At 49.4% G+C, this 22,383-nt stretch overlaps 1 protein-coding gene across 1 annotated transcript; it reads right to left on the reverse strand.

The window, feature by feature from the left end:
- Window positions 1–1,124: 1,124 nt before the first annotated feature.
- Window positions 1,125–16,083, reverse strand: FAM180A (family with sequence similarity 180 member A). Its single transcript, XM_077850058.1, has 3 exons — window positions 15,718–16,083; window positions 6,267–6,367; window positions 1,125–4,793 (listed from the first exon to the last, which is right to left on the reverse strand). The coding sequence occupies exons 1-3, from the start codon at window positions 15,791–15,793 to the stop codon at window positions 4,449–4,451; spliced, it is 522 nt and encodes a 173-aa protein (XP_077706184.1). The 5' UTR covers window positions 15,794–16,083; the 3' UTR covers window positions 1,125–4,448.
- Window positions 16,084–22,383: the final 6,300 nt, after the last annotated feature.

The raw sequence follows: 22,383 nt of genomic DNA on the forward strand, positions 1-22,383 counted from the left end.
GTCTGCAGAACCCAGGCAACTTGCAGAGCTTATTTTTGTTTCTCAAACATCCTAGGGGCTGGAGTGATGATCATCACCGTAAGCATAATCCCACTCACGCAGAGCTTTCCCTGGGAGAGCCACTTCCTAATGCAGTCCTTAGGACCATGTGTTTGGTGACAGGGAGAAAATGAAATCATAATTCTGGAGAAATTTGCCCCCCCGGTGTGTATAGTATTAAGCCCTTCAGACTTCGCTGATGACAAAGACCGTTTGCTTCAGTGTCTGAGTAAATACAAAGCATCTGGGTCAGCAGAGAGTGTTAGCCTGTAAGAAAAGACCACAGACCTTTTTTAGGGACATTGGGAAGGATAGCTACCTCTCTCGAAAAGTCTAGATGCCAGTCTCAACTCAAGACCCCTGGAGCCCAGACATCAGTGGTCTTTCTTGACTGGGGTAGGGGCTCAAGTGCTCCCCTCTGAGGCTCTTTACAAAAAAAGAAGCAGAAAGCTTCCTTTTGCTGGTATGCAAGGAGGAAGGACGTGGGAGGGCAGAGAAGAAGCTGAAGAGTTCAGGGTCAGGGCCCTAGCAGCTGTTGCACTCTGGAATTTCTGCTGCTTCGAGATCAGGAGAAGCTGTTAGCCTCTTTTTTTTTTTTTTTTCCCAGAAGGGACACATGGCTGAGGTTACCTTTGTTTTCTTGAATTCGCAAAATGCAAGAATGGCACCCCCAGGTGTGCAGCTATACCAGTCAGAAATGATCCCCAGGCTAAAAGCAAAGTGACTGGAGAAGTGACTCCAGAAAACCAGTTCTTCTTGACTCCCAAGGCAGGTGCAATTATGGACAGTCCAGGTTCCCTTGAGGTTATCTTGCCATTGTAGGATGGGCGACAGCGACCCATCTCTCTAAACACGTCTTAAAGACCCGCCCCAGTGGAGACCCGCTCCATTCGGGCCTCATTCTCGTGATGATTTTGAAACTCAGAATGAACCAGACCACACTGTGTGATGTCTGGGTGGCAAATAGTAAAGAGGTTGAAAAATAATAAACAGCGGAGGAAATCAACATCCACCACTAAACCCCCAGACCACTTCAAATTCCTTGGTGAGATAATCTGACATGACAAAGATTCCACTGAGCCTAGTAAAGTCAATCATGACATTTTTATTACACCAAAAGTGATTAATTGTTAAATAAAATTAGGTAAGGTGAGCAACACAGTTAAGACCAGTAGTTCTCCCTCAGGACTTTATCCATTTTTCAGATGAAGAAAACATTTTCCAGAATACTGTGCTTGAGAAATACAAGGCAGGTTCCACTTAGATGAGGTATCTAAAGTAGTCAAACTCTTAGAAACAGAAAGGAGAAAGGCAGTTGCCAGGCACTGCGGGGCAGAGGGGAAGGGGGGATGGTTCCAGAAGTATTATTTTTCTTTTTTTTTTTTGCAAGATGAAAAGTTCTAGAGATCTGTCCGAGTGTTTCCATACCTCACACGTAGACATTCGGATGGAAAATCGCGCGTTGTGTTGGTGACCACAACTAAAAACACGTAAGACATTAAAAAGGGGTTAGGAGACTAAGGGACGCCATGTAGACATTTGACAAGCATTTCATTTGAGACCAGTTCACCTGTAGAAACATATTCTGGCTGATTTATCACTGAAGTGATTCTCTTTTAGACTCAAGATGATAGATGACAGAGCAATGGAAGTTTCAGAAAAACATTGATGTTTTTCAGTGTCTCTTGAGTGACACCAGAGGTGGCCATGAGGATTCCAACCCTGGAAGAAGTTTCAGAATTTTTAGATCCTAAAAGTCCCCGGTGGTATAGAAATGGCAATGCCCGCCACAGACACCACACCCCCAATTATTCGGTCTATGAGTACATAGGGCAAAACGTGACCTGGTTGTGATCATGGTGTTTACAGTGTGGTATTAATGAGGCAAAAATGGGACAGTCCGTTTCTGTCTGGTCTATTACTTCACTGTTCCTTGAGCAAAAGGTCGGGTCGTGGGGTGGTCGTGGCGAGCGATATATTTGATTTTGCACTCAAATAAAGTTATTGTTATAAAATTTCTTGTGGGTAAACGATCACTTTGTGATCAGCCTAAAATAGTAATTAATAGTGTCATCCAGTTACTGAAAATGAAATTTTCATTTGCCTTTCAAAAGGTCATGCCCTTCTTGTTTCTTTTTTTTTTTTCAATCATTGACTGCCACGTAAATATGGGCCCCAATTTATGACTACACAAGTGCCTTTAATTTTTTGCTGCTGGGTGAATGAACTACCATCTGATCACTGGTCCTAGGGACCATCCTCCCATTCATGGATCTCCTACCTGTCAAAGCAGCCATGTATATCATAACATGGTAGCCAGGGACTACAGGGTGGTCTTCCCACCCAGTGACTGGAAGAAAGCGCTCAGATCTATCCTGATGGGGGTGGGGCCCTGGGGTGGGATACAAGGCTCTGATGTCAGGTTATTGCACAATGTCGAAGGGTTGTGGCCTCTGCTCACCTACCTCCTCCCCATCCCACATCTAGGGAAAGTGCAAATAGTGAAGGCAGGCCATGAGGCTAATCTGCCTCTTGGGAAATCCTGACCCTGTACATTGACCTTTGTTTGAGTTACACAGTGATACCTAAAGGGGGTGGAAAGACAATGGGTGTCAGAGTGCAGGCAGGCAGAGTTCGAGTGAGCAAAAGTCAACCAACAGAGACTGGGAGATGCCTCGAAGAGGTGGATCCAAAGATAATCAGCAATGGGCCCCAAGAAAGAGCAGAAGAGACATCAAGTAAAACAAAAAGAGACCAGCTTAGTGACCGTGTGTCAAAGAGAACACATACTATTAGAGAGAAATTGAACAGAAAGCATGTATCAGAGACTAAATTTGAAGTTATTAATATACTGAGCCCAAGAACATCAGGATGTTATTTCTCCAAAGCGATCATGCAGCTTGGGCTGCTTGGCAATCATGTAGTCGAAGTTTTTAAGAAGTCCAGAGCAGCTTTAGGCATCACCAAGTGACAGTTGTTAAATACCCATTTCAGAATCAAATTTAGCCTGATAAGGTCTCATTCATTCAAAGGTTAGACCTCTTTCGGTGTTAGCCTCCCAAACCCAGCCATCAACCTAGGGGAGCCAGAAAGATCTCTGAGCTGGTGAGGAATCTGTATGAGAGCCCAGTGCTTCACTGCGAGCAGAGACCTTCATCTACTAACACTTATTTGACATCGGGTTGTAACAAGCCTAGCCATCCTGTTCTTCTACAAAAGAACAAATTGCAAAGGGCAGGCTATGTAGGCAAGAAAGAAAAAGTGCACTCTTACAGTCTCACAGTGAAGAAGGCGACAGAGGAGCTCCCATACACGCAGAGTTAGCAAAGCCTGGGGCCTTCCAGGACTGGTTGGGACAGTCCAACAGACCCCTCGGTCCTGCTTTCCTCTCTGTAATAGCTCACGGTTCCCTCAGTGATCATGGACATTTCAGAAGCAGAGCCCTCTTAGAGGTGTTTTATCCAACTCCATCAGGATTCTTCAAGATAACTAAATAAAAGCTTAAGGTGTTTCGTATGTGTAGTTTAAAAAGGTACCAGGTCAATATTGCTAGAAGGAAAGTTTTGGCATTTGAGAGGGGAAATTCCATCATCCGAAATATCTTTATTTGGAGCATCTCATTTTCTGATGGTGCTAAATAATTTCAAGCATTCGGCTAAGCATGGCCGTTGGTGCCACCTCCTCATTAGGGGGACCCTCTGTGCACTAGCTTGCTTTCTCTGTTGAGAAGACAAGAGCCAGGGCATGACTGTTGGCTTTCTGCTTCTCCCCAGGAAGGCAGCCCCCTTCCTGTTTCTCCTCTGTGTTAGCTCAGCTTTCAGAGAAGAAGAATCAAGACATATAGGTCATTAAATTACTGCTTTTCTAACTGATTCTTCTTGGTGACTTTTGGAAAAGTCGAGAAGCCTATCTTTGACCAACAACGTATTTATCTGGCTATAGTTCTAGGTTGGCTTTTTTTTTTTTTTTAATATTTTACGATAGAATCTTTGGAAAGATGTTTAATCAACTCACACCCCAGAGGTCTGTCCTCCATCTTCCAGCTGTGCCCAAACCTCTGTGCTGGATCCTCTAGCTCTGGCCTTGCCCTAGGGTATTTGCGGCAGTCAGTGTTGAGGCATATCCTAGACTTCCACATGACACTCAGCAAATCATTTGGCCTTTGGAGGAATCTCAAATTCCCACCCTTGCCCTTTCTTCCAGTGCAGGTCACATGGTGACATGGGTAAACGTGCTTGTCAGGGATCTACAAAGGGCAAAGAACGTGGCGCCACTTGTTTTACCTCCGCTACTCTGAGTTGGTGGCATGTGCTTTGTTGCTGGGCTCTGTAAACGGAGTAGAGAAGGAAGAGTATTTGGATTACTGTGTGTGCTGGTCCCTGTCCCGTGGTCGGGTGTGGGCCGGTCTCTCAGGGAGACCCTCTGGGGCCCGAGGACCGCATCAAGTCATGCCGCAAGGCCTGGAAGAGGCTAAGGAGGGACTGGGCCCAGATGTCCTTCTGATGCCCTTGGGACAGGGCTGTGCGGTAGGCCGTGTAGGCCAGGGTCAGCGCTGTCCTTTCAAAGTCCTCCTTCTTGAGGATGCCAGGGTGGCTGGAGAGGCTGGCGCTCAGCCGGCGGATATCCGGGATGTGCTTGGGGATCACGTCATTGCAGATGATATGGAAGTCAGCGGCCTTCCTCAAGGAGGCCAGCTCCTCGTCCTTGATGGCGATCTTCAGGTCAGGGCTGATGTCAAGTTCAGCTAGCAGGAACTGGAGAGAGAGACACGGGACGGAGAAAGACATGAAGCATTCGGGCATCGTCGAGGGCATCACTGCGATCGTTATCACAGATGTTCATTTAGGGCGGCTGCTGCCTAAAAGGTTCCAGTTCTGACCTTTCCACTGGCTGTGTCACCCCCCGGACGAGTTACTCAACTTCTCTGAGCCTCATTTTCCTCCTCTGTGAAATGATTAGTGACCATACTTCCCTGGGATATTGAGAGAAGTAAGACAAGTACGGACGACGTCTAGTACCGTGCCAGGCACAAAGCCACTGTTTCAGTGACTGCTCATTGTCACCAGTGGTCTGGACCACCGCGCCAGCCCCTGCTTCCCTGCCTCCCTCCCTCACATCCACCAAAGATCTCCTAAAGCATGAACTGACTATTTTGGGTAATCCAAGATCAGAAGTTGAATTCGAAGGATGCAGAGAATGGTGCTAGGAATGAAGTGGGATTCAGAGATCTGGCCACATTTTTCACCTGTTCTTGAAGAGCAGCACAGAGCCTGCCACATGGGTCCCCCACTCCGTACCAGACTCATACCAGGAACTTAATAAATGCCTCTTGGATTCCGAGTTCTAACTTTCCTCCCTGTCTCTGACTCCTCCTGGCACTAATCCATCCTCCATGCTACTGTCTGTTATCTTTCTAGAACAGCTCTGTTCATGTGACTCCCAAGTTCAAGACTTGACAAAGTTGGTTCCCCGTGGCAGGATCTGAAATCTCCCCTCCTCCCCCTAGCTCACCGCTCGGCCGCAGTAGGCTGTCTCTTTCTGAGCCAGACAGTCCTGGTCCGTGGGGGATGTGAGAGGCCAGAGGGGAATTTCGGAGATGGCCATAGCTCCCCAGTTAACAGTTGAGGAGATTCAGGCCCAGAGAGCGATGGTAGCTTACACAAGGTCACACAGCCGATGGGGGCCAGGGCTACAGCTCGGATCCTGAACCTGAAGCCTTATCGTGAACCAGTCCGAGCAGCTCTGGGGAGCTCCCCCGTGGTCTGCAGGCGGGGTGGGGTCTTTGCATGCAGTTACTGGGGACAGGGACACGGCTCTCCTCAGATGGTGGTGTGGCATCTCCTGACCCCCGCCCCCCCGACGGGTCCTGCCTCAAGGCCTATGCTTGGGAATGTTGCCCTGCTCTGTTGCTTGGGTGCCTGTAGTGGCACCTCTGGGCCACATGGAAATCTCTAATTTTGCCTCCACTGAACTCCTGATGCCACCATGAGTGACCCTGTCATGGGAAGGAGGTGTGAGGACGACCTCATTCTGGGATGGACAGGATGGGATGAGCCCACCAAATCGTTTATTTTTTTTTTAATTTTTTAATTTTTTTACCAATTCATTTAGACCAGGCCCTATGGCAAGAGGCTGCTCATCCTCCCACACTTAGGCTCCTTCTCCAAGAGACCACAGAGAGGGTGCAATGCCTTTGGCGGGACTTGACCACTGTCCCATCTGCCTACCTCGTAGAGCAGTTCTACGTCGTCCAGGGAGCTCTGCAGGACGGGGTTCAATGGCATCGATGAGGATCTCTTTGGCCGGTGGGCGGCAGGGAAGAGCACGGCTGCAAGAAACAAGAGTCAGCTCGGGGGGGCCACTGCGTGCACACGGCTTCCTTGCTCCCAGCCGGCCTGGGGAGCGACTGACTCCAGGTGGTGGCGGCTGTGAAGCGGGGAGAGGTGACAGCTCTGGTGTGTCCCCGAGGGCTCCCAGGCGTGTCAGATGTTACTAGCTCAGACCAGTGACTTCAAACCTGGCTCCTCATCAGAAGCGTCCCAGAAAGCCTTGAAAAATAGGATATGTATCCCCTAAGGCATTTATGTAAAGCAAACTAAAACAGAAGTGAGCAAACCGACAACCCCTTGCCCTCCCTAATTTAACAAAGGAGTTCTCTAATACGGTCCCGCTGATCAGTGTGAAGGGCCGGTTCGTGTTTATGGACAACCCTTTTAATCAGAGGAGCAGACTTGCGGCTATTCCCCAGGCATCTGCAAGAGCTGCCAGGAATCTGAATACAGGTGACAATGTTCAGGAAGAGAGCGGCCACCAGACCCTGACACTTGGCCCTCGGGGTGTGTGGAGCTAAACTCAGGGCTTCCCCCAAGGGCCGGCGGACTTAGAGATGCACTTGCTATGAAGTCAAGGACTTGCCAGTGTTATTCCTTGGTGACTGCATTTAGAAGTTGTAGCTGGAGGAAGATGGATGAGCCCCTGGAGGCCGGGGCCGGGGGGTGTGGGTGACGCGGGACAGGTGAAGGAGAAGACAAACTGTTACAGAGTATGGGAATGATCATGAGAAATGGCAGTCCTCTAGGATCGTGTTGGGTGGGAGCCTACAACCCCATGTACCCCATGGCCCCACCTCGTACCAGGGCACTGCGCAGAAGTGACTGGTGATCTTGCTGCCAGCTGATTTAAAAAAAAACAAAAACAAAACAAAAAAACGTGGATCTTCTTCAAGACACTTGATTGGGATCTACCAGAAGCCTGGACAGCTAGCTGTAAAAATCCACGAGAGACCTGGAGGTAAGTAGCGCCCCCCAAAGGTGTGTGAAGCACAAGCTGTGCAATCCTATGTGACAGTTCTCCTTCTCGATGATGGTGCCCTTGGAACCATCTAGAAAGAGTCCAGTGTGGTCCAGCATACTGCAGTTAAAGAAGGCAGGGCACTGCTCAAGTATTTGGGGTTTTCTATTGCAAGTGATAAGAATGCAACATCTTCGATGTAAAGGGCATTTCCTGAAAAGCTCACTGGTAGGCATCTCCCACCTCCTGGAAAAAACTGGTCAGCAAGGCGTCGTACTGCTGTAATACTGTTTACTGTGTAAGTCATTTATTATCTACACCGCGGGCTCCTCATGGGCGAGGATACAGATGGTTTCGTGTTTCTGCACCCCCAGCAGAGCCCCGCAGGCTTCCGGGGTAGTGTGCAGGTGTTGGCGACCAACAGCCAGGGAGCGGTGGGGTAACCAGCTCTGCTTCCCCAGAGCCCTTCGGGGCAAGGAGCCAATGAATCGCAGAGCAATATTTCCTAGCCCAGCAGTTTAGCAAAATTTGTTTTCTTTGCCAGAAAAGTGCCAACTTCCCATAGAACCATCGATTTTAGGGCTTGAGAAGGCCTTCGTTTCTGTTCGCTCATTGCCTCTCCCTATGGTGGCAGGTGGAGGAAGGAGGCCTCTCCTGCTCCCTGATTTGCAACCTAGATCGCACATTAGAATCACCCAAAGGGATGAAGCCTGGGTCCCAGCCGCAGAGGTTTGGGTTTAATGGAACCAGAGTGCAAATGCGACTGGAAGATTTTTTTTTTTGAAGTTTCCTAGACTTCTAACGGTGGCTTCTAGGGGCAGCCAGGGTTGAGAATCGGAGGGTGCTTGACCTGACGTCGTGCAGAAGGAGCTGCCCTGGCCGGATGCCGCTTGGAAGTTAACCCAGCGGTTCTCAATATTGACCCGGGAGCTTGGAGAATCCTGAAGGCCGAAGGCCAGCTCCCAGACCAATGCATGGGCATCTCTGGGGTGGGTGTAGGCAGCAGGACTTTTTACAGCTCCCAGGTCCTTGCAGTGGGCAGCCACTGGGTTATCCAGATCCAGGGTCATGCCACGAGGCACACCCCACACCCATCTGCAGGGGTCATCTAAGGAGACCAGGGCCATCATGTTCTTGGAGACAAATGAATAGAGGCACAAATAAGGTAGGTACTTTGACTCCACTTTCTCCTTGGTGGGAGAGGACACCAGGACCAGACCTGGTCCTAGACCAACACGTGGCCTGCTTCTTTCTGCATGCCCTTCTTTTCTTCTTACCATGAGAGGGTGGATGAAATCTCATTCTCGGGATAGGATCTGAGAGCAACTTTACTTCTTTAATTCTTCTCCTGGGATTCCATTCTTACTGTGAAATTACAGGTATTGTTCCTTTAAAAAAAAAAAAATCCACACCCCAGCAGGTGAAGAGGCTAGGAGGGGATGAATGGCCTGTGCATGGAGCCCTTTCTGGGATGGCTGCCTTCTGGGAAGTTCTTCATGGTGAAATTGTCTCCCTGTGAACACCAACACTCCTTTAACACCCCGCCTCCCCGCCACCAAGTGGACCCTGACTCCTCAAAGAATGGGGAGGAAAATGGATGTGGATTCAAAGCTCAGCTGGATAATGAAAATGCTGTTGTTCCCAAGCGCCCTTATTCTGATTCTTTGAAAACTGGTAACACAGTTTGGGGACGATCGTAGGTGTCAGCCTCTAGACCAGGAGGCAGATCGTTGCCCCAGAAAGTGTGTGCAGGGAAGCACAGAAAGCTGACGGATGGATCCCTCCCTCCTGGTTCTCCGGCTCCACCTGCTTCCACCACCTTCTGCCGGAACTCGTCCCCATGCTGGGGCTGCTGGGACAGTGGGGCAGGCAGATGCTTTCGGACGGCGCTGGGTGTGCAAGTGCAGCCGGCCCTGGGCCCAACGTCGGAGAGGCCCGGGTCTGACTTTCTGTGAACAGGGGGAGGCCCGGAGAGTGTAAGTTCCCCTTTGCGGAGATGCTGGAGGCAGGGGTGGACACAAGGCATGTCCGGGCCACAGCGAAACATGTGGGTGAGAGGTTAAATACACAGTCCCTCCAGATGTTCTCGTCTCCGACAGCGGAGGCTGGACTCCCAGACATGCGAACGGCCCAGGCGGGAGCTGAGCAGCTCCCGGGAGCAGAGCCGTGCAGACTGGAACCAGCCCCGCTCCCCCGGGGGGCCCTTCCCTGCAACCCCGCCACCGCTGCGGCCCCCTCTGCCCTCTGCGGCCAGGCCCCCCATTTCACATCTTGCCATCTGGCCCCCCGAAAACGTTCCTTGGGGTGGCCCGCTCCTGGGAGCAAGGGGGGACGTCTATGCTTCCCCTCCTTGACCTCGAAGTCTGCACGAGGCTGGGCTCCAAGGGAAGGCTCAGTGTATGGGTGGGGGTGGTTTTAAAGGATTTCAAAGCCAGGGACTTCTAAAAAGCCTAAAGAAAGCCAAACCAGCCACGGAGACCCTTCAGGCTTTGCTGAGCTTTCCCCTGGCCTGCTCTCTGCGGGGGTCCCTGCAAGTCCTGCTGCCTGTGCACTGTGGGCGATCAGTGACCTGCTCCGGGCAGCATGATCTTCAGCAGGCTGATGGCAGGGAGTCTTGAGTGCTCCCCACGGATGGCCATTAGCCACGCAGCTTCTCTGAGAGAAGGGGGGTAGTGGGGCGCAGTGTGCGAGGCCAGAGGCTGGAGAGGGACCCACTTGCTAAAAGTCATGCACATGCACTGAGATAGTCCGGGAACCGGATCCAGAGATTGCAGGGTCCTCTGCTATGGCAGGTCGTGTCCAGCTCTTCTGCTGGGACATGCATTCGGACCGCAGGCCGAAGTGGTCACAATGGGAAGCTCAGCTGCCATGGCAGCTCGTGAGCCCACTCCTAGCTGCACAGCGTGCTGTCAGGTGGGTACTAACGTGCCTTTTCATAGATGAAGAAACGTGGAGGTTAAGAAACTGGCCCTAGGCCACCCGATTTGTTTGCTGTAGCTCTGAGATTAAATCGAGACCTGTAGGCTCCCAAAGCCTATCTCCCTGATAGGGACGGAGGACAATGCTATCTTCCCGCAGGTGTGGCGCCTGAAGACTGGGCTCAGGGAAGATAATGTAGTTCATTATGGATGAAGGCATTTGGTATAAAACATATTCTGAAATGAATCACATGTGATTTTTTTTTTTTTTGAGTGAAAGAGTGTGTGTGAGCGCAGGGAGGGGCAGGGCAGGGGCAGGGGCAGTCCTCAAGCAGACTCCCTGCTGAGCATGGAGCCCAATGCAGGGCTCGACCTCACGACCCTGAGATCTCGACCTGAGCTGCAATCAAGAGTCGAATGCTTAACCAACTGAGCCACCCAGGCGCCCCATCATTCTATTCTTTTTTTTTTTAATATTTTATTTATGTATTCATGAGACACACACACACACACACACACACACACACAAACACAGAGGCAGAGACACAGGCAGAGGGAGAAGCAGGCTCCATGCAGGGAGCCCGACATGGGACTCGATCCCGGGACTCCGGAATCATGCCCTGGACCGAAGGCAGACACTTAACCACAGGGCCACCTGGGGATCCCCAATCATCCTATTCTTAATACAACTAAAGTGATTCTGTGAAAACATAGGTCAGATGCTTCACTCATTGTCCAGAACCTTCAATGGCTTTCCATCTCACTCAGTGTGAAAGCCAAAGATCTTCAAATGGCTACCAGGTGCTATGTGACTTGACTTCTTACTACCTCTCCGAGCCTGTTATTCCCCACCGGCTCCTGCCACCCTAGCCACAGGCCGCTTCCTTGAGCATTACCAGGCATGCTTCTGCTGCAGGGCCTTTGCACCTCTGTTTCTCCTGCCTGGACTACTTTCTCCAGCAGTCGCTTACTCCATGTCTCCTCCAGGCCATCAGTCACGCCCTCAGGGACACCCTCCCTGACTTCTCTATTTGAAAATATAATCCTGCATACTCTGTCTCTCATATAGTGTCATCCAGCACACCAGAGGTCTTACTTATATACGTGTTTATGTCAGTTTCCCTTACTAGGATGTCAGCTCCCTGAGGTCATGGGATCCTGTCTGTTTTTTTGTTTTTTTCTTAAAGATTTTATTTATTTATTCATGAGAGACACACAGAGACACAGGCAGAGGAAGAAGCAGGCTCCACGCATGGAGCCTGATGCAGGACTCGACCCTGGGACCCAGGATTAAACCCCGGGCCGAAGGCAGGAGCCAAACCGCTGAGCCACCCAGGGATCCCAGGATCCTGTCTGTTTTGCTCGATACTGTATTCCCGGCACATAGCATCCTGCCCATGACTATTGAAGGATTAGATGATCCCATAGAAACACATTAACTACCCTTGTCACTAAACTCCACCCTTTTCAAACAGAGTGCTTTACTAAATCCTTCTCTCCGGGGTGGGGGGGGGGGCTCCCTCCCTTTTTTTAAAAGCTGGGTGTGGAGCCCTATATGGGGCTTGAATTCGCAACCCTGAGATCAAGACCTGAGCTGAGATCAAGAGTTGGGGGCTTAACTGACTGGGCCACCCAGACGCCCCTCAATTCTTCTCTATCTAACAAGTTGATTCTAGAACTTATTTGCAGTTCCAAGTGCTGGCTAATTATCAAAATATAGATAAGGTCTGTCTCTGCCATCCCCTCCCTTTATCTCCCAGGAGCCTGTATTCCTCCCTAGGAGAAACTACTTTTTTTTTTTTTTTTAGAAGATTTTATTTATCTATTTATTCATGAGAGACACAGGGAAAGAGGCAGAGACACAGGCAGAGGGAGAGGCAGGCTCCATGCAGGGAGCCCCATGTGGGACTCGATCCCACACCCCTGGGCCAAAGGCAGACGCTCAACTGCTGAGCCACCCAGGTACCCCGAGAAGCTACTTTTAATGATCTCAATCAAAGGCCGGCAGCTGTCTCCCCTACACTTTAGCCCATCCAAGTCTTCTTGCTCAGACATATGGACAAAAGTCTCCCTAAGTGGAAGGGCCTATCTTTGCTTTGCAGCCTGACCTTCTTGTCGACTTTCTGTAATCTGGGGATAAAAATCTTCCTCCCCCAAATCCTCCAAATATGTCTAATAGAACAGAATGGCATTAAGCCTAACCATGGCTCCCACATAACTGTACACAGCATTTGTACCAAAGAGCTTGCTGGAAGGGATTCAGGCTGCACACCGTATCAGCCCAAACCCAATGATATTTTCAACGAATCCCTTGAAGCGACTCAATGGAAATGGCAATGGGCGTGGAAAGGAAAAACTTCCTTTATGAAAGATCTTGGGTGGGGATGCCCACCCTCTCCAGGGTGGTGAGGGAGGGCAGCCAGACCCTGATGCCCCAGACATGGGTTGGCTGCCAAAAATCCATCTGTCGCCTTCGAGTTGAGTGATCTGGGCTCGTGGATTGCTTGCCCATCCTCTACCTTCCTACCTGCGGATGCTCAGAGGAGCGCCTGCCCCATGGAGGCACCGCGGCCGTGGAGGGGGGCGGGGGTGCGCTCAGCTACGTCCTGTTAGTCAGTCAATACCTGTTGAACACAGATCCACCAATCACAGGCCCTGCCCTTCGTGGAGTGTTCATGACTGGAAACACACACAGCACTAAAAGGGACTCCTGACAAAGACAATCCACCTGCTAACTGAAGGGCCATTCTTCCCTATGAACCTGCTTTTAAAAAGAACAATTTACATGTGTTTAATAAAAACGCTTATTTATAGTATTTAATACATATCTTTCTTTTTTCTTTCTCTTTCCTTCTTTCTTTCTTTCTTTCTTTCTTTCTTTCTTTCTTTCTTTCTTTCATTCTTTCTTTCTTTCTTTCAGACTGGTTAGTTCCCATCAGCCCCCCAAAGGGCACGCTGGCAGGACCTGGGGGCTTGGGCCAGATGTGTCCAGCTTCCGGGCTGGCCTCACTAACCACAGGTGAGTCATCTGGGTCTCGGTCCAGCTGGTGGGGCTGGCATGGAAAGCTGCCTCCCAGGGCGGAATCCTAGAGAGCACTTGTAGGGAGAGGCTGTCCTGACAGCAGGGTGTGTTCCTTTTGGGGTTATTTCTACATTTCCACTTGGGGCAGGGGGTGGGAGAGGGTGGAGGCCTGATTGCTGGTGCAGGGATGGGGTGGGTGGTGGTGGTGGTGCCGGAGAGGGGTCCAGGGCGGGGGGAGAGGGGGAGGTGTTGTAGGAAGAGGAGGAGGACCTCGCAGGGAGAGGTCGTCCTCAGGCTGTATGGACAGGGAATTCTGCTAAATTAGGCCTGGCGCTGGGGTGGGGGTGGGGGTAAGGATGAAGGCGAAAGGAACAGTTAAGTACATTTGGAAAAGTTGTTTTTTTACTTGGGTGTGACTCCCATTCCATCTTTCAAAAACGGCAGTTGGGTATTCCTTTTATAATTAGGAAAAAATGTCAAAAATGAAAAAAAAAGTCAACTACGTGGAAGACTTCTGATGATGGTTGGAGGGACTCTATCACTTGTTGACTCCAAGCCCTGCGGGAACCGCTAATCCAGCGCTTAACAAAGCTGCCCCCTCATGGCCTCTGGTCCAGCTGTGCAGGCTTCCTGTCTCTAGATAGATTTGATATTATTATTTAGGAGCAGACCTTCCCCGGGGAGGGGGGCGGGTACAGCACTGGCTCCCAGGACGTTGCTGATAGAACCTTCTGTTGAAGGAGAGCCTCAAACTTTCTTCAAGGAAAACTTGCCATTGGTTTATGTGGTAGGTGATCACTCACATTTATCAGCTGCTTCACCACTTGCAAAGCGTGTTATTCACATTTTGGATATGACCTTCACCATGCGCAGCGAAGATAAGCTTTGATAGGTTAATATGTGACCTGTTAGTGAATCAAAGCTCAGAGAGGTTAAGAGACTTGCCAGACATCACACAGCTAATTAGAGGCAGGGCTTAAATCTGAGTTCCTTGCAGGATTGCCCATGACGTGGCTTTGGTATTTGCAAGCCTTGTTATAAAGCGAATTATCTCATTTGGCTTTCTAACGGCCTCTGCATTGGGGGGCGGGGGGGATATTATCCTCTTTTTCTAATAGACAGAATAGGGAAGGGCCCTAGTAGCACACAGGGTAAGTGGCCTAAGGTAATGCCAAGGTCTCGTTGCTTTCCCAAGTGTTGCCTCTAAAGTCTGTGCACATCACGAGCAGAGAAGGGATGTGTGGGTGATATGACCAGAAAAAAAGGAAAATGCTCCATTAATGATTTGCCTCTAAGTAGCAATCATTTCACAGCTCAGCTAAGAGAATTGGCAAGTCCCTGATCTCAAGCCTAAAAATGAGGGAATAGAATCCGAATCAATGCAGCGCCGTTTGCTCCCCACCCGTGTCAGATCCGTTTGCTCTGTGCTGCTCGGTTCCAGTTCCGCACTGGCTGCTCCTTCCTTCCCCAACACTCTCCTGGAGAACGTGGAGCCTCAGCCCCCCACCCCCACCCCTCCCGCCAGGCCAGCCCTCATCCTGTTTTGGATTTCTAGAAACACCTAGGAGCCTGACTTCTTTTTCGGGTGCTTTTGAGGAGAGAGACCTCAGTTGACTTTAGGCAGTGGGGAGGGTTGGTGAGCTCTGCACAGAGAGGTCCACACTCCTGCTCCCTCAGTCCCCAGCAGTGATCAAGTCTAATTGGCTGGACGTGCTAACTGGAGCCTGTATTCCAACTGGAGCCAGTCCGGGGCATAGGAAAAAGATGCCACATGGTCCCAAGGGAAAGGAAGTTGTCCATGAGGGAACAGCCTCGCCGGGCTCCCTCCTTTCCAGGTGGACCCAGGGGCCGGTGGGTGGCAGTAGCAGTCCGGTATGCACGTCAACGCCAAAGGGTTACTCTTCCTCTCCTGCCCCTGGGCCAGCTCTCCCCAGCTGGAAGGGGGTCGTCCACCCCAGCTCGGAAGCAGCATGGAGACCTCCATGTGGACAGCCAATGCCCAGCGTCCCTTGTTGGGGTCCCCCGGGTAGCAGGCCTTTTGCACTGCAGCACCCAGAGTCCCTCGATGCCAGCATCAGGTACCTGCCCTTGACATGCCCTGCCTGGCTGCAGCTGCTGGGTGAGGGGCGTGGGGGGCTCGAGGGAGTCTGCTCAATCTTCTTTGAGGCAAAGAGGTCAGAAGGGGATGCCCTCTGCTTTCTTCACCTCGACCAGGTGCCCTCAGTGGCTTTGATATTTTGCAGTGTCCCATCCATCCTCATCAGCTTCTAGCACCTTCTAACACATCAGGAAGCATAAAGCAATTGGCAGAGGGGGGATAAAAGGGAGGAGGAGTGCAGGGCTTCTAATTTCCTTTTGCCAACTTACTCTTTCCCCCTCAAATTCCCAATTGTATTTAAGAAAAGAATAATGAACATCAAACAAACAAACAAACACAAAGCCACTTACCCCTGCTCCACCTGTGGGACACAGTGGCCTGGGCATCGTAACACAACAGCAGAAGCAGCAACGTCTTCCAACACATCTTTTCGTCCAAAAAGGTGAAAAACTGTCCGCAAACCCAATGGGACTTCCGGAGCTACAGGTATGCCCCTACTGGTCCTCCCAGTGTGAGGATACAGTTCTTACCCCCTTCCCTCTGCAGAGGTGCACAGATGCCCTCTCCTGCCCCAGAAGGGTGGGAGAATAATGAACATCAAACAAGGGGGGATCGGGGGGTTGGGACAGGAATTGGGACCTCTGCTAATTCGACTCTCTCCAGGATTGGGGACTGGGCTTCCACAGAGAGACGCTGTTTTTGAGCACATCTGGAGTGACTCACGGGGCATGTGATCTCCTTGGCAGTGGGGTGGATAAATATAATTTCTGTACTTGAGTTCCATGTGTTGGATGGACCCACTGGAATTTTTCTTTAACAAACAGACTCGTGGAACTTGTTAGAGAGCCCGGCAGAGAGCTGGCTGCTGTCCCCGTCCACACACACACACACACACACACACACACACACACACACAGCAGAGCCAGGGGCGAGGGCTGCAGGAAGAGCTGGGAGGCTTGGTTGGCAGACACTGGGGCTGCCGGGCCAGAGTTGCCTTCAGGACAGCAGAGTCATTGTGGTGTCTGGGCTGAGCGTCACTTGTGGCTCTTCCGTGGAGTTGGTGCCTCGGGTCAGCTCCAGGAGCCTTCCCCACCCAGCTGGTGGCTGGATGGGGAGTCAGCAGTGGTGAGGAGTAGAAGCAGAGCAGGGCTGTGGCGCCCAGGTATGGTGTATGCAGCCAATGACCCAGGGACCTACAGTGATCCATGACACATCCATGACAGCCCGATTTTTGGACTGTGTCTAGCTGGGTCCAGGACCAACCCCTTTGATTCCCCCAAGCAAAATGGTAGAGTTTTTCCATGATCTTTTTTTTTGGGGGGGTACTTAATTAATTAACTTTTATTGAGGTATAATTGACATGTAACACTGTGTACGGTGTGGTGATTCAATTTGGCGCACTTACATATTGCAATATGATGACCACTGTAGTGTTAGCTAACGCCTCTCTCGTGTCACCTGATTATTATTTCTTTTTTGTGGCGAGAATATTGGAGCTCCATGGTCATTTTTAAAGTACTGCCATAGACAGACAGACATCGTGGTTTTTTGTCTCATGCCACTTCTTCACCTTCTCTGAAATTCTAGATGTGTAATGCTAGAGCTTCAAGGACATTTCTGGATGACTTGGCCATGTGGGTTTCCAACCTGGGGAGGAGGTGCCCGGTGTGAATGGGTCCTTGGGGGAGACCTCAAGGTCTCTCTGCTTTGATCAGAACATCATTTATGTTTTAAGATTTTATTTATTTGAGAGACAGAGAAAGAGCACGAGCAGTGTGGAGGAAGAAGCAAACTCCCCTCCGAGCAGGGAACCCCATATGGGGCTTGATCCCAGGACCCTAGGATCATGACTGAGCCAAAGGCAGACTCTCAACCGACTGAACCACCGAGGCACCCGCAGAGCTCCTTTTTAAAATTTGTTATAAAAAGTTGCCTGAAAAACAAACTTGACTATAAGATGTGAAAACCCCTGATCTTATAATATTAACAATAGCCTTTGGTGCTTAATTTGTTTCAGGCACTGTGCTAGGTCCTCTCCTTATCTTGATTGATTTAATGCTGGCAGCAAGCTATGAGGACAATACAGGACTGCACTCCTGTCCTGTAGACATATAATGTGAGTCCCAAATGTAATTTAACATTTTCTGGTAGGCCGGTTAAAAAAAGGGAAAAGAAACAGTATTGCAGCCATCATAATAATACATTTTATGTGACCCAATATATCTAAAATATAAGCTCATATATGTCATCAATATAAATATCAACAGGATATTTTCTTTCAAACCAAGTCTTTGAAATCCAATGTGTATTCCCCACAGCACATGTCGGTTCAGACCAGCCACATTTTAAGTAGTCAACAGCCACATGTGACCAGCGGCTACTGGTCAGAGCAAAGCTAGAAGGCAAGAGGGCAGGTTCTGGAGCCAGATCAACACAATAAATTTAATTAGCATTTATCACCTCATAAAAGATTTATTGTCTTAGAACTGTCACATGTACAATCAAGTTCTATTAGTCGTACTAACCGTGATGTACATCACATCCCCAGGACACATTTATCTTATAACTGGAAGTTTGTACCTTTGACTCACCTCCACCCATTTCTTCTACCTCTGGCAACCACCAGTCTGCTCTCCGTTTCTTTAAGTTTGTTTTTTTTTTTAGATTCCACATATAAATGAGACCATATGGTATTTGTCTTTCTCTATCTGGCTAATTTCATTTGGCATAGTGCCCTCAAGTTCCATCCATATTGTTGCAAATGGTGTGATTTCCTTCTTTCCTATGGCTGAAAATATTCCGGTGTGTGTGTGTGTGTGTGTGTTTGTGTTTGTGTATACACAAACCACATCTTCTTTTCCATTTATCTGCGGTGGACACTAGGTTGTTTCCATGTCTTGACTATTGTAAATAATGCTGCAATGCACATGGGATGCAGATGTCAGCTTTAGATAGGGATTTCATTTCCTATATACACCCAGAAATGGCATCATTGGGTCATATGATAATTCTATTATAAATTTTTTGAGAACCCCCTATACTATTTCCTACAGTGGCTGCACCAGTTTACATTCTCACCCACAGCGCTCAAGGGTTCCCTTTTCCCCACATCCTCACCCGCACTTGTAACTGCTCGTCATTTTGCTGATAGCCAGCCTAACAGGTGAGGTGATGTCTTATTGTGGTTTTGATTTGGTGGTGACATGTAACATTGTGTACAATGTGGTGATTCGATTTGGCGCACTTACATATTGCAATATGATGACCACTGTAGCGTTAGCTAACACCTCTATCATGTCACATGATTGTCGTTTCTTTCTTGTGACGAGAACACTGGATGTCCTTGATCATTTTTAAAGTACTGCCATAGACAGACACCGTGGTTTTTGTCTCGTATCACTTCTTCACCTTCTCTGAAATCTATAATTTCAGAGAAAGTAATGAGTGTAGTTGAGGGCCTTTTCGTATAAGTGTTGGTATGTCTTCTTCAGAAAAATGTTCAGTTCCTCTGCCTGTTTTTTAAATCAGATTGTTTGTTTTTTTTGCTGTTGGGTTGTATGAGTTCTTTTTTTGGGGGGTATGAGTTCTTTATATGTATTGGATACTAATCCCTTATCAGATATATGATTGGCAAGTAATTTCTCCCATTCTGTAGGTTGTCTTTTAATTTTGCTTTGGTTTCCTTTGCTATTCAATGTGCTTCCTTTTTAAATCTACAGATAGCCCAAAGGACCTAGCACGGGACTGGGCACTCTAGCTTCCCATGGAATATTTGTTGACTGATGAGGAAACAGAGAAAGCTCCAGCTCCCCCTGTTCTCTTGCCAACACTTCCACGAGTGAGACAGTACTGGGGAGGGAAGATGGACATGACTGCCTGGCCACATGGAAACCAAGGCCAGAAATGATACTCTTGGCTTCTAGTCCTAGACTTTTTCATTTGTAGGCTCAAATCACCAAACTGTTACCTACTAATTCCTAAACTGGATTGAGGATTGGCTTTTGGATTTGGGTTGGGAATGAATGTATTTGTAACTAATTTCAGTTCATACGATGATGAACTAGGCCTTCTCTCCCACTGCTACAACTTGGCAGCAGGAGGGAAATGCTTCATTTCTTTGGGAGCCTCATTGAAGCCTGGCCAGGAAAACCCTGGCCTAATGCACTGATTCTCCCCCCACCCCGCTCTCCTGATTTTTCTTGTTCGTGCTGCAATTCTGCACATGCCAGGTAGGACTGGCAAGCAAATGGAAACATTGCCTTTTGTGACAATACAGTAAACCCACAACAATGGAGCTTCACGGAGTTACTGCTTATGTAAAGAACACTTGGGGGTTGGGCAGGATGTGCTACTTAAGGTAACAGTTTTCAAGGACATTCTTGCCTCTGAACTCCCGGTGCATGTAACCTGTGTACCTCTTGTCAGCACCAGATGCTTTACAGCTTAGTTACCCTGACCATTTACTGAATTCTGATCACACATTTTATTTCATTCAGCTTTTATAGCAATTCTGTTCAGTGGAGACTATTATTAAAATAGAACCCATTTTACATATGACAAATCGAAATCTAGAAAAGATAAAGAGCTAGGGTCACACAACTATGAAGTGGTGAGTACTCCCATAGCCTACCTAGCAGGGGCTGAGATAAAAACATGGCACCAGTAAAGCAGCTTCTACACGTTGGAAGCATGCTGTGGCCGAGGGACTGCTGGGCTGGGCCCAGGTAATATGGAGTAATGGGTGGGGGAGGATTCTGTTCATTTTGAGGGCTCCAGCACAGAAGCGACACAGTCAACACCCATTTGTTTTGTTGTTCACTCCTTCATCTGTGTAGTCTTTTTTTTTTTTTTTAAAGATTTTATTCATTTGTTCATGAGAGACACACAGAGAGAGGCAGAGACACGGGCAGAGGGAGAAGTAGGCTCCCTGAGGGGAACCTGACGTGGACTCGATCCCAGGACTCAGGGATCACACCCTGAGCCAAAAGCAGATGCCCAACCACTGAGCCACCCAGCTGTCCCATTTGTGTAGTCTTTGAACATCAACTCCATGCCAGGCAGTAGGCATACCAAACCAAAGGAGACATGGTCCCTGGCATCAAGGATCTTTATTCTAATCAGGGAAATAGACACCCCATAGGTATTTAGAACATGCGATGTTAGAGTTAATGAGGGACGATCCTATGGTAGTAAATGAGAGGGGAGGGTTATCTGGGAAGGCTTCTTGGAGGAGCTGACACCTGAAATAGGATGGGTTTGATTTACTTAGGTTGTGGGAGAAGCGACAGTGGGGAGTGGGGCAACCTGAAAAATGGCACAGAGGGGAGAAACAACTTGATGTGAATGTGGAACTAAAAGTGGTGGTCTTGTTGAAAGACCAAGGGTGAACCAGGCAGCAGCGGGAGGCAGGCTGGTAGGGAGGCAGGGCCCAATCTCGGAGAACCTTTTGCGTCACACCTGGATGGTACTCTGCCAGGAACAGGGAGTCCTGGAGGCCACCACCAAGGAGTGAGGTGGCTAGGCTGCTGAGGGTGGATTTGATAGGGTAGAGACCAGTCGAGGAAGGAGCAGATGCAAAGTTCAAGGGAAAGATGCTAAGGACCTGAATCAGGGCAGGGGCTAGTGGTGAAGGAGAGAAGGGCATGATTTGAGAAAGACTGAAGAGGTAAAATCGGGAACACACAGTGATTCCTCAGAGCAAGAGCTGAGAGAGGGAGAGAGGAGGCAGATAAGAAGTTCTGGGGTGTCCCCAGCTGAGACTCTGAGCACAGAAGGAGGTGGTGCTGGCTTCCGGGACACTGTGATTTCAGTGTGGAAGTGCTGAGCCTGCGTTCTGGGCCTATGTTCCTTAGTTTCTAGGCGCTCACTTCCTGCTGTACCCTCTCTACTGTGCTGCTGTTGACTCCATATTACATCCTTTGCATTCTGGCTCAGTGTCCCTCTCCCTCGGAAGCCCTACCTGGCCTCGCTGACATGTTCCAGAGGGAGCGCGGCCTTGCTAACACCTTGATTTCAGACTTCTAGCCTCCAGAACTGGGAGACGATACACTTGTCCAACTGTCCAATTTGGGACGTTTTGTTACAGCAGCTCTGGGACACTGATACATCCCTCAGAGGCTTCAGGGACAAGGGGAGGAAATACACTGTTTGCAATGAACTGTGAGAGAGGCCACCTGCCAGGAGCTGTGGGCCAGGTAGAAGGATGCAACTGCTGTAGACCACGGCCTAGCGCGGAACAAGGGAGCGGATGCCTTGACTTCTCTCCTCTCCCACTTTCAAATTTCCATCTTCTGCTCCCATTAGTCTAGCCCAGCTGGCAGCCAGAGGGCAAGGGAGCAGGGTGATGTGGTCTGTAGGAAAGGGTGCATGTCAGTCTCTGAGGTACAAGGCCGAGTGACCAACAGGGAAGAGAGTGACGCGGAAGGCAAGGGGAGTAGTTCATATCTAGTAAGTAAGTAGATGAATGGGAGCACGACAGAGTTAGGACTCCAAGATGATTCTCGATTCTAGTTTGGGAACAGACAATTTCACGGCACTGCTTTGTTTCCATCATGGGGACAAAGGAGAGGTGACATAGGTATTCATGGTTAGGGCTTTTGTGTCTGGCTTCAAGCCCTGCCCCCCACCCTCCCCGGCTCAGCACCCAGGTTCTGAGTCCGGGGAAGCCTCCCTCCTTGTCTGTACAGCCAGCACCTTTAGGCTGGGTTCTATTTGAAGGCTGTAAGTGAGGTAATTGGGTATGACAACAGAAACACAGCTGTGATTATGAAGCGCCAGCCTGTAACGCAGAAAAATCTCCAGCCCTTAAGAGGTGCCAACATAAATGACTCAGTAGTACGTGCACACTTGTGCCGAGCCAGGCCGGGACACCCTCCTGCCACGCAGAGGTCCACTGTGCTTGGAGTAAAAGGAACATTAGGGTAATTGAGCTCGTGTGTCAATGTAAGGCCTCCACATCCAGTTGTTACCAGCTCTGCCAGCCGGAGCAATTATTTGGGGGAGTGAATGTGAGGCCA

This window comes from Canis aureus, chromosome 15 (genome assembly GCF_053574225.1).
Source record: "Canis aureus isolate CA01 chromosome 15, VMU_Caureus_v.1.0, whole genome shotgun sequence".
NCBI classification, from domain to species: Eukaryota; Metazoa; Chordata; class Mammalia; order Carnivora; family Canidae; genus Canis; species Canis aureus.

Coding starts and splice junctions, on each gene's coding strand:
- FAM180A (XM_077850058.1), bottom strand. CDS start 15,793: ATGTGTTGGAAGACGTTGCTGCTTCTGCTGTTGTGTTACGATGCCCAG. Junction 6,368..15,717: donor GTCCCACAGGTGGAGCAGGG/GTAAGTGGCTTT, acceptor TGTTTCTTGCAG/CCGTGCTCTTCCCTGCCGCC. Junction 4,794..6,266: donor ACGTAGAACTGCTCTACGAG/GTAGGCAGATGG, acceptor CTCTCTCTCCAG/TTCCTGCTAGCTGAACTTGA.